Genomic DNA, 12,337 nt, shown 5'->3' with positions numbered 1-12,337 from the left:
CTTTTTCTTCACTCTGCGGTCCAACTCATCCCAAACCATCTTAATTGGGTTGATGTCGGGTGATTGTGGAGGCCAGGTCATCTGATGCACCACTCTCCTTCTTGGTCAAATAGCTCTTACACAGCCTGCACAACATTTTAGAGAAATAAGCTTTTTGTGTGTATGGAACATCTCTGGGATCTTTTATTTCAGCTCATGAAACATGGGACCAACAAATATATCGTGATGATGAATTATGGGTACATAATCACTATAGGACAAAGGTTGGCGTCACCTGCTTACAGTTGACACGGTTACTAAAACAGCTCCACCCTTTGAGTGGCAAAATATATTTATGTTCTGATTTCGGACTTGAATAGCAGACAAGCAGAGGAACATTTCATATGCTCTAACCTTTTGCCTAAGTTGTTGGGAAAGTGGTCAAAGTAGCTGATTTGTGTCAAAAATGGCATTGTTTACAGTGAATGAACTGTTAAGTCATGTGACCGTCTAACAATGGGGAATGCTTTAGAATGTTGAAAAAAGTCCCATTTAAGTGAAGATTGGGGGAAAAAAAATACAAAAAGCTTAATAGGTTAAAAAGCATAAAATACACTGCTCAAAAAAATTAAGGGAACACTTAAACAACACAATGTAACTTAAGTGAATCACACTGTGAAATCAAACTGTCCACTTAGGGAGCAACACTGATTGACAATAAATTTCACATGCTGTTGTGCAAATGGAATAGACAACAGGTGGAAATTATAGGCAATTAGCAAGACACCCCAATAAAGGAGTGGTTCTGCAGGTGGTGACTACAGACCACTTCTCAGTTCCTATGCTTCCTGGCTGATGTTTTTGTCACCTTTGAACGCTGGCGGTGCTTTCACTCTAGTGGTAGCATGAGACGGAGTCTACAACCCACACAAGTGGCTCAAGTAGTGCAGCTCATCCAGAATGGCACATCAATGCGAGCTGTGGCAAGAAGGTTTGCTGTGTCTGTCAGCGTAGTGTCCAGAGCATGGAGGCGCTACCAGGAGACAGGCCAGTACATCAGGAGACGTGGAGGAGGCCGTAGGAGGGCAACAACCCAGCAGCAGGACCGCTACCTCCGCCTTTGTGCAAGGAGGAGCAGGAGGAGCACTGCCAGAGCCCTGCAGATGACCTCCAGCAGGCCACAAATGTGCATGTGTCTGCTCAAACGGTCAGAAACAGACTCCATGAGGGTGGTATGAGGGCCCGACGTCCACAGGTGGGGGTTGTTCTTACAGCCCAACACCGTGCAGGACGTTTGGCATTTGCCAGAGAACACCAAGATTGGCAAATTCGCCACTGGCGCCCTGTGCTCTTCACAGATGAAAGCAGGTTCACACTGAACACGTGACAGATGTGACAGAGTCTGGAGACGCCGTGGAGAACTTTCTGCTGCCTGCAACATCCTCCAGCATGACTGGCGGTGGGTCAGTCATGGTGTGGGGTGGCATTTCTTTGGGGGGCCGCACAACCCTCCATGTGCTCGCCAGAGGTAGCCTGACTGCCATTAGGTACCGAGATGAGATCCTCAGACCCCTTGTGAGACCATATGCTGGAGCGGTTGGCCCTGGGTTCCTCATAATGCAAGACAATGCTAGACCTCATGTGGCTGGAGTGTGTCAGCAGTTCCTGCAAGAGGAAGGCATTGATGCTATGGACTGGCCCGCCCGTTCCCCAGACCTGAATCCAGTTGAGCTCATCTGGGACATCATGTCTCGTTCCATCGACCAACGCCACGTTGCACCACAGACTGTCCAGGAGTTGGCGGATGCTTTAGTCCAGGTCTGGGAGGAGATCCCTCAGGAGACCATCCGCCACCTCATCAGGAGCATGTCCAGGCGTTGTAGGGAGGTCATACAGGCACGTGGAGGCCACACACACTACTGAGCCTCATTTTGACTTGTTTTAAGGACATTACATCAAAGTTGGATCAGCCTGTATTGTGGTTTTACACTTTAATTTTGAGTGTGACTCCAAATCCAGACCTCCATGGGTTGATAAATTTAATTTCCATTGATAATTTTTGTGTGATTTTGTTGAAAAAATTTGTTAAAAATATTTAATAAGAATATTTCATTCATTCAGATCTAGGATGTGTTATTTTAGTGTTCCCTTAATTTTTTTGAGCAGTGTATATCAAAAGTATGTAAGCACACTATTCCAGACCGGTCTGTACGTTTTAAAGTTTGAATGACGTTTCTATCATAAACGGTGTAGGAGGGATGGAGTGCTCATAATAACTAGCCAATAAGTCAGAAGTATGGTAGAGATTTAGAATGAGACGTTTGCAAGTCCCATTAATAATTTGGAGATTCTATTCTATTCTCCATTTTAAATCTTAAAATTACTCAGTTTCATTCACAGGTAAGGAAAAGGCAGACCAACCAACCCCATCTCTCTCCTACAATAAGCATGGCTGCAATAGAAAATGACAGCCAGCTGGAAAGGCGAGGAGGAGGAAGGGACACCATTTTCTCTCCTCGTCAGGCAATACTAATGCACACCATGATGGAGAAAAAGGCAGACGGAGGCTGTGCCTTTTTTCCCCAGTCGCTGCAAGGTGCCCTGGCAGCCGATGGATGAGACTGATGTAATTAGGATGGGTGTGGCCTGGTTGCCATGGAGACAGTCCGTCAGTGCCATCCGGATGCTCCAACAGCCTCGCACACAAAAATAGCTCAAAGTCTCCGGCATGAAAACAGCTCCCCCACAGAGCGTCACACTGGGAGGGCGATAACAATGACACACCTTGGTCCAACATAGAGTTTCACCTTAACACACACACACATACACACAAAACACACACTGAACAACAGACGTCTCACAGCATGTATGTATACATTCGTCATCATAATCAGCAACGTCTCACACCCACCCTCCCACCCTCTTTTTCCCCTTTGTCACACACGCACACAGAGAGCGTGATCAGGGCGTGTCTGCTGTGAGACGGGGGGACGGGGGGGTAAACAGCTAAGCCTGTTCACCCAGGCCCCGCCTAACACACACCTTGGATACCACCACGACCATACATGCAACATCCCCCTTTCACACAAACACAACTAGAGCTTTGCACTCGCAGCATAAATAGGCTACATGTGCACCTCATACATACACACAAATAAGATCACCACTCACAGCCTAGATACACACACTCCTAACACACAGACAGAGACAGATAATCCATTCCTTACTTAGATTTACGTGTATTTTGGGTATATGTTGTGAAACTGTTAGATATTACTTGTTAGATATTGCTGCACTGTCGGAGCTAGAAGCACAAGCATTTCGCTACACCCGCAATAACATCTGCTAAACATGTGTATGTGACCAATAAAATGTGATTTGATTTACACAATAAACACAGCAAACACATCAGTACCCTGGCCTTTCCAGCTACTCCAGGAGCACTCCTTCTTGATACCGTCTGCAGTGGCCTGCATGCTGATGATCAATCTCCCTGATTTTCCTTTCTCTTGGTCTTCTCCGTTTTCTTCTAGCTCTTCCTCTTCTTGTGCCACTGATTCACTCACTCATCTCACAAAGGCATGAATAGTTGGAATGATGAGATGCGGAGACGAGAGGGAGGGAGTCAAGGTTTCCAAGGTACTGCTGGCTCGCGGAAAAAACAGAATGATGCTGTGGAGCAGTGTTAGCGAGAACAGAAGGAGGAGAGGGGGTGTGGGTGGGGGGGTGTGGGTGGGGGGGTGATCGAATAAATGCCACACCACAGTCCCTACTGCAGCAAATCATCCATGCAATGATTTAGTGCGGGGGGTAGGCATCCCTTCACAATAAAAGTCCTCATGCTCATCCTGATTCTCAGAGCAGACTAGGTGGTGGGCTAGGGGTTTGGTAGTGAAAGAGTTAACCAACATGCCCTTTGATTAAGCTCAGTCGGAAGCAGGCAAGTGCACTGTCATATTTCCTAGCCCACCCCTCATGCTTCCATTTTTGTGGCTAGTTTCATCATGATCAATATTGTATAGAAGATCATTTACGGATAAGGTGCCAGATTGAAGTTACAATTTAAACAAATCTGACGTCATCCTTCACAGCATTGAGACTGTGGGTAAAAGGTTTTGTGTTAAGACTGAGGATTCTATAGGCTACTGCTGGGGAAGGGACCTAGCGTAGCTAAGAAATTATCTAGCAAATAGTCAACTCCTCTGTCCTTTGTTTCTACGCTTTGTACAAAATAATGTTTAAGCTTGTGGTCAATATGACACAAATACCGTAGTTATTTTCAATATGTCTCACTAATTATTGAGCAGCTTAAGTGCTTGTCTTTTTAATAATTCATAAATATACACACTGTAGCCTACAGTAATAGCCCTCAAAGGTTTACTGCTTTAAGGCTGTGGTTCAGTTTGTGCTTTAGGTCCCACCAGGATGCATTAGCAATGCAAATGACCTGACAAAGCTCTAGGGCGTTCCCATGACAGCGAAGGCTGAAAATATTTAGGATATCTCAGATTGTTCTGGCAATTCTCACAAATAAACGTCATTAGGAGGAAGGATGTTTGACATGCTTTTTACATTTGTATCACAAACCATTTTTGAGTGGCCATTTTAGGTCCTTTTTAGACCTAATCATGCCTCCTGTAAGACCCTATGATCTCTGAACTGTACATGATACAGACAACATCTTGATGTCATTATACTCCTTATAGTGTGATCTAAAATATGGAGTATGTCTTGATTCTGAAATATTATTTTTCACGTTCATTTATTCAACATTAAAAACATGAATATGAATATCTGAAAAGTACCCTTTCTGATTTTGTTAATTTTAAGACATTGTTTGGAACGATATACTCTACAAGTACATCACATTTCCAGAGTGGGCTCTCTGCTACATTGTACATTGTATGAGCACCACCAACATAGTGAATGGGAAATGGAATTCAAAGGGTGATTTGCTGAATGAGTAATTGTAGAGGAGGGCTGTGACTTCATGAAAACGTAGATCACAGAGGCCTATAATAACTCATAAAATCAATCATAAAATCAATCATAACATCTCTTATGCACCCCACATCTCAATACCACATAAACAACATATTTGGTCTTGCCCACATTAAGTCCACTTTTTAAACCAACCAGGGATTTTTGTAAGGCAACAAAGTCAGATTGCAGCTCTAACAACACCTGGTCTACAGTTGGGGCAATGGCAGTTAATTACCTATAATATCAATTTCTATGTATAAAACGGGTCATATCATTAAAATTACCAGAGAGCCCACTCTGGGAATTTGATGTGTTTGAAGAGTAGATTGCTACAAACAACATAATATTTTTTGAATGTGAAACATTTTAATTTCAGAATCTAGATATACTCCAAATTTGAGACAACACTATAAGGAGTATAAGTACACCAAGATGTTGTATCATGTACGGTTCATGTACAGGTCTAAAAATGGCCATAATTGACACTTTCATTATGATTAAAAAATAAATAAATTGTGATACAAATGTACAAACCATGTCAAACATTCCTTCCTTCCAATGAAGTTACTATGTGAGAATTGCTAGAACAATCTGAGATACAAAAAATATATTCGGGGTACGATGGCATGGGATTGCCACAGTGATGCATGTAGAAGCTGAGTCCAACACAGACAGTACCACGTCTAAACAGAGTCTGTGTGCTTGGATAGAGAATAACTATATCATCAGGATTTTGAATGTTAACATTGACCCCTCTATTTCAGTGACATTGGTAGAGTCAGTGCACAGACAGCCTTGTCGGCATCCCCCTCACACTTTCTGCTTGCTGCAGCCTTGAGAAAGCTCTCTACCACGGCAACAGCCAATGGGCAAAAAATATATGAGCCTGTGATGTGCTCTCCCCCTTGGACGGTGTTGCCATGGCAACTTCTGCAGAGCTGCACAGGCCGTGGTACATAATGTCTGCTCTGCTTGTCTTCACTCTCCAGCATACACACGGACCTCTGTTATAGTCTATGGTGCCCTGCACCACCTAGTGGTGGAGGAATATCAATTTCATCAAATGGGTTGACCTGCTTTTAGAGATTCCAGAACCTTCTTCTGTGGTTGTCTGTTTGTAAACACCAGGAGAGGGGAGGGGCTTCGACTTTTCCTCAAGCACATCAGATGTTTTCATTTCTCTTTATTCTCCCCATCTGAATAAGGAATGTGAGTTACATACTATAGGTGGATATTGTGCTATGACAGCAAAGGAACCATACGATAATAAGTGAACTGTGATATTTTTGTAACTGCATCTATCTGCACATCAAATGAATCCTCCTAAGCGTAAATTGATGTGTGTGTGCCCCAGATTTGACATCACAGGATTACATAAACCCACTATTTACAACAAGGATGAAAAAGAAGCAAACAGAAGAAAGACAACTAAGTGCCAACACAAAATGTCCGGCTTTACACACAGAGAACTCTCTGGCTCAATGTGGTGCAAAGTGATCTCTGGCGTGATCTGTGATGATGTCTGTCTGAAAGAGTTAGGAGACAGATGGCCTGTTTGGGATGTGGGAGTGAGAGAGTCAGGGCTGTTTCAAAACAATTCTATACATATCAAATGAGAGTGAGGGATTAGTTGATATCTTTAATGATGTAGAGGCTCAGCCTCTGTTGATTGTCATCGTAAAAATGCTGGCCTCAGACATGTTTTGTAACTATAGCCTACCACCAGAGGGAAGCAGATCTTGAAATCATGCAGCAGCTCAAAATCCAAGATGCTCACACCCACCACAGCACAGAGGTCAGAACTAGCCGTCTCATAGCAACCCTTTTTATTTCCAACCTTGTCAACACAGCCGAGATAACAACACTCTTTGACCTTCCATGCTATCTCTTCTGATGCATCACACACTCAGGGCAGTAAAAACAGTGTATGAACAACCTGCTGTATTAGAGGGATTCCATTGTCATAGCAACAGCCTGGTAAAATACATGCAGTTACTAGTGTTAAAAAACGGCAAACCACACAGCCACTGGATTCTCCACTGACAAACAAATGCACCGACAGATACCGTACTACCTGTTCGATAAGATGGTAGAGAAATTTCTGGAATGTTGTGATGAAATATAATGCAAAGGCAACACAACTGCAACAAGGAAAGATATAAAGATAACACGGCTGCAAGGAGGGATAATAGTGTAGTTAGGTAGGTTTATCACCACAGATTGTATGTTGGAATGCAGGCTATAAGAGTTCATGGGCAGAAAATAAATAGGCTACAGAATACCATATGAAATTCTCTATCAACAGATGAGGACAAGTTGATTAATTACAGGACTTACCTTTCTGTTTGTCAAAGCCCTCCATAAATACTGGCGCAGCAGGTTTGGTCAGGTCTCCCTTCCCCTCAGTGATGTGCTTGTCATCCAGGAGGGGCCTCTCAGACCTCACCTCCGGGGGCACGGCAGCCGTGGGGGGCTTGGGCTTGGTGGGGCAATCCTCTTCCATCTTCATGTGGCTCTTGCTCTTGTCATTGGATGATTTCATCATGGAGCTCGTGACAGGCTCGGCTGGAACCACCTCTGGGGCAGGGCAGGCGGGGGGAGCAGCGGTGGGGATCAGAGGTGAAGGGGTGTTGACCCCCTGTTTGGGGCCGGACCCCTCTCTCTTGGGGCTCTCCTCATTGGCAGACTCGATGAAGAGCTCACTGTCCAGCTCAGCCTCCCTCTCCTCCCTCAGGATGCTGTACGATATGGGCCCCTTAGCGCTGGGGGGATTGTCGAAGGGGTTGCCAGTCTGGCTGAAACCTCCCTTGCTGCTGGGAGGCTGCTCAAAGGGGTTGTTACTGGATTTGGTGCTGGGGGGGCTCTGCAGGGGAGGATCCTCAGAGACCAGCTCTATCTCAGAGTCCCCCGACTCTGCACTACTGCCATCCTGCTCCCTGGTCTTGGTGGAGCCTGGGGTTGGCTTGCTGCTGGGGACAGCCTTGAACAGTTCTTGGGACGGAGATTCTTTCTCTGCACACACACACACAGAGAGACAGAGACAGAGACAGAAACAGAAACAGAAACAGAGACAGAGTGTCAGGGTCATCTTTAAAATGTTTTTGTCCTTTTATGATGTGTTGTAAACCTTAAAACCTTACATTTTTACCAAACTTGAAATACTGTATTTCAAATCATAGCTAAACCATAGTCCAAGACCATAGACCATGTTGATGGTGAACTCTCTAACTCACTAGAACACAGTAGAAGAGTATGGGTGATAGCTACCTGTTGGGGATGCATTGGGGGAGGAGTTGGGGCTGTCGTCCTCTGGCTCAGAGAGTGTAACCGTGGGAACGCCCTGCAGGCCCAGGCTGAGGATGTTGTCAGACACATTGGCCTGCGGGGGGGTGGGTTTGGCAGAAGCAGGGGGGTGGGACTCGGTCAGGGTGATCTTCACAGGGCTAGCGGTCTGAGGGGTGCCCAGGTTACGGTAGGAGCGGTAGTCAGACAGCTCCTCATCCTCAGAAGGCTCCTCTACGTAAGGGAAGGAGTGCGAGTCAAGCGCCGGGCCCAGGTTCTCTTCCTCTTCCTCCTCCTCGAGTTCTGCAGGGCTCTTATCCATGTAGCCTCCCAGGGAGTCCAAGCTAGACAGCCCAGTGTCTACTAGGCTATGCAGGGGCCCCTGGCTCTGTTGCTGGTTGTGGATGTCATCACCAGGGCTCTTATCCATGTAGCCTCCCAGGGAGTCCAGGCCAGACAGCCCAGTGTCTACTAGGCTATGCAGGGGCCCCTGGCTCTGGTGCTGGTTGTGGATGTCATCACCATGGCTGATATCCATGTAGTTGTAGGCCTCTGTCTTCGACTCGGAGCCCCCCAGCAGGGACTTGGGCATCTCATCAACCAGGTCAGTGATCGTCTTGGTGTTGGAGGAACCAAAGATGTTGTAGGAGTCGAAGGTGTCCTGGGAGGAGGGGCCAGAGGAGAGCTTCAGATCATCAGACAGGTAAGAGGCATCCTGGCCTGAGGGATGGCTCTGATTGGACAGGAGTGAGGTGTACAGGTCACCATCATCACTCATGGGCTTCCGGAAAAGGTCAGACAAGGCGTCACCTAGAAGGAGAGGATGGACAGTGGATTTAATCACAGACCTCAATTGGATAAGGCAAACTTAAACAAATGGAAAAGTGGATAGATGAAATAGGCAGAAGATATCATCACAGGCAACATAACATGTCATTGATATATTTCAGTCAACAGTGAACTGGGGCAAATATGACAATGCTGCGTTAGAGTTGAAATTCTTCAAAACACGTTCCAATCAAGTTGCAATGTTGAATTGACAATAATAACAGGATTATGTTACATATGTGTACTCAAGGCCTGATAGTGGAGATGTGTGGGATCGTAGGGAGAGTATGGGAATCAGTTGGGAGATCTGATGGCGGTGCAGATCAGTGATGCAGCACTAACAGAGGGCACTTGTGCCCTGAGCCATACAAAGGGGGATTGTTCAAACCCCCAAACTCATCCCGCCAGCTAAAAATCCTCAGACTGAGGTACGGGGGATGGGTTCTGTTTTCAAATAAAATAAAATTGTATTTGTCACATGCACTGAATACAACAGGTGTAGACTTTACCGTGAAATGCTTACCAACAATGCAGTTCAAGAAATAGAAAATATTTACTAAATAAAATAAAGTAAAAAATTACATAAACAGTAACACAATAAAATAACAATAACGAGGCTGTATACGTGGGGTACTGCTACCGAGTCAATGTGCGGGGGTACAGGTTAGTCAAGGTAATTTTACATGTAGGTAGGGGTAAGGTGACTATGCATTGATAATAAACAACGAGTAGCAGCAGTGTAAAAACAAAGGGGGAACGGGGGGGTCAATGTAAATAGTCCAGTGGCCATTTGATTAGTTGTTCAGCAGTCTTATGGTTTGGGGGTAGAATTTGTTAAGGAGCCTTTTGGACCTCGACTTGGCGCTCCGGTACTGCTTGACTTGCGGTAGCAGAGAGAACAGTCTATGACTTGGGTGACTGGAGTCTTTGACAATTTTTTGGGCCTTCCTTCCCTCCTTCCATTCCCATCTCTCGTTTGTATTCAGAAATCTCCTCTGACAAGATGGCCGATTGTCACTGAGGCACACACACATACTACTGTACCCTATCATTTTCTGTGTGACTTTCCACCTACGGTATGGCCTGTCCAGTATGGCATGAGGGCTACCACAGTATGAGAGCGTTGCAAAATGCAAAGGCATCCCAATAACAGTAGTTACAAAAGAATAGTCTTTTGTTACCCTCCACGTGTTGTCTACCGGCAAAAATAATGTGAAAATAAATATTTCGTTTCAGTGACCTCAGTAGAAAATATTTACAGTGGAGACAGCCAACATTTTTGTCCAAAGTTATTGCGCAGGGCATTTCCATAGAAAATTACCCATGAGCACCAACATGTGAAGTTCATTGAAACATATCAAATTGCGTGTCAAATCAAATGTTCTTTTTCACATTGTTCGCAGATGTTAATGTGAGTGTAGCAAAATGCTTGTGCTTCTAGTTCTGACAATGCAGTGATTCTTTTTTTTAACCTTTATTTAACCAGGCAAGTCAGTTAAGAACAAATTCTTATTTTCAATGACGGCCTAGGAACAGTGGGTTAACTGCCTGTTCAGGGGCAGAACGACAGATGTGTACCTTGTCAGCTCAGGGATTTGAACTTGCAACCCTTCAGTTTGAACTTGATTTGAACTTGCAACCACTAGGATACCCTGCCGCACCAACGAGTAATCTAACCTAACAATTCCACAACAACTACCTTATACACACAAGTGTAAAGGGATGAAGAATATGTACATAAAAATATATGAATGAGTGATGGTACAGAACGGCATAGGCAAGATGCAGTAGATGGTATCGAGTACAGTATATACATATGAGATGAGTAATGTAGGGTATGTAAACATAAAAGTGGCATAGTTTAAAGTGGCTAGTGATACATGTATTACATAAAGATGGGAAGATGCAGTAGATGGTATAGACTACAGTATATACATATGAGATGAGTAATGTAGGGTATGTAAACATAAAAGTGGCATAGTTTAAAGTGGCTAGTGATACATGTATTACATAAAGATGGGAAGATACAGTAGATGGTATAGAGTACAGTATATACATATGAGATGAGTAATGTAGGGTATGTAAACATTATATTAAGTGGCATCTACTTAAGATAAGAGTCTATATTTTTGGGAAATTAAGAAATAGATACATTATACAACCTTTTTCAATCTTAAAAATTAGGCATCAGTAAAGGCTGATTTCTAGATGAGCAGATGGAAAAGGGGACTGAAAAGGCATCAGAATACATCACAACACAATAATGTTGACATAAAGGTCCCTGCCAAGTACCAACTAATATCGACTCATTCTGGTTTGGAGAAATTGTTTATCTTCTGTAGGTTTAAGAAATATTGCCTTGTACCTTGTAATTCCGTCACCAAAAACTAGTGGTGGAAAAAGTACCCAATTGTCATACTTGAGTAAAAGTAAAGATACCTTAATAGAAAATGGCTCAAGTAAAAGTGAAAATAAGATCAATTTAAGAATACAAAAGTAAATTGAATTACCTAAATATACTTAAGTATCAAAAGTAAAAGTAAAAATCATTTCAAATTCCTTATATTAAGCAAATCAGATGGCATCATTCTTTAAAAAAAATGTTTTACGGATAGGCAGGGGCACATTACAACACTCACACATCATTTACAAATGAAGCATTTGTGTTTAGTGACTCCGCCAGATCACAGGCAGTAGGAATGACAAGGAATGTTCTCTTGATAAGTGTGTGAATTGGACCATTTTTCTGTCCTGCTCAGCATTCAAAATGTAAGTACTTTTGGGTGTCAGGGAAATGTATGGAATAAAAAGTACATTATTTTTTAATTAGGAATGTGATTTTGGATTAGGAAGTTGTCCAAAATATAAATAGTAAAGTGAAGTACATTTTCCTCCAAAAAACTACAGTAGTACGTTAAAGATTTTATACATGAGTACTTTACACCACTGCCAAAAACTCACATATCTTTAAGATATTATTTAATTTCTCTCCCTCATGAGGGAGGATGATACAAGTCCACAGAAGTAACAAGTAATGATAGACCTACAAATTAGTTATAGTGATTTTACTGATTATATCAATTTTGTTTATGAATTATTAAGAGGTTAAAACTTGTAATTCCATTACCAAATTGGTAACGGAATTACTGAAACTGAATTGGGTCACCTGCTACTGTCCTCCCTTCTGGCATATGTTATGTTTAGCTCAACTATTCCTTGTCTTTGTTGTCTGCTGGTCAAACCAAAAGGGTCTGGACAACCCTTC

The 12,337-nt window shown here is 43.5% G+C and overlaps 1 protein-coding gene across 2 annotated transcripts in view; it reads right to left on the bottom strand.

Moving 5' to 3' along the window:
* Positions 1 to 12,337, bottom strand: part of rtn1a (reticulon 1a) — a 45,375-nt gene that overhangs the window by 13,703 nt on the left and 19,335 nt on the right. Inside the window, exons 2-3 of one of the 2 annotated variants that reach the window (XM_035752188.2) lie at positions 8,230 to 9,054; positions 7,300 to 7,974 (exon numbers count right to left, since the gene is read on the bottom strand). In XM_035752188.2, the coding sequence (XP_035608081.1) occupies positions 7,300 to 7,974; positions 8,230 to 9,054 (1,500 nt within the window). Of the gene's footprint in view, positions 1 to 3,394; positions 3,662 to 7,299; positions 7,975 to 8,229; positions 9,055 to 12,337 lie in introns of those variants that run through there. The other variant, XM_035752189.2, reaches the window with a different exon arrangement.

The sequence above is a fragment of the Oncorhynchus keta genome, chromosome 35, assembly GCF_023373465.1.
Source record: "Oncorhynchus keta strain PuntledgeMale-10-30-2019 chromosome 35, Oket_V2, whole genome shotgun sequence".
NCBI lineage: Eukaryota > Metazoa > Chordata > Actinopteri > Salmoniformes > Salmonidae > Oncorhynchus > Oncorhynchus keta.
Note: the sequence above shows the minus strand (reverse complement) of the source record. Positions and strands in the feature narration are given on the sequence as shown.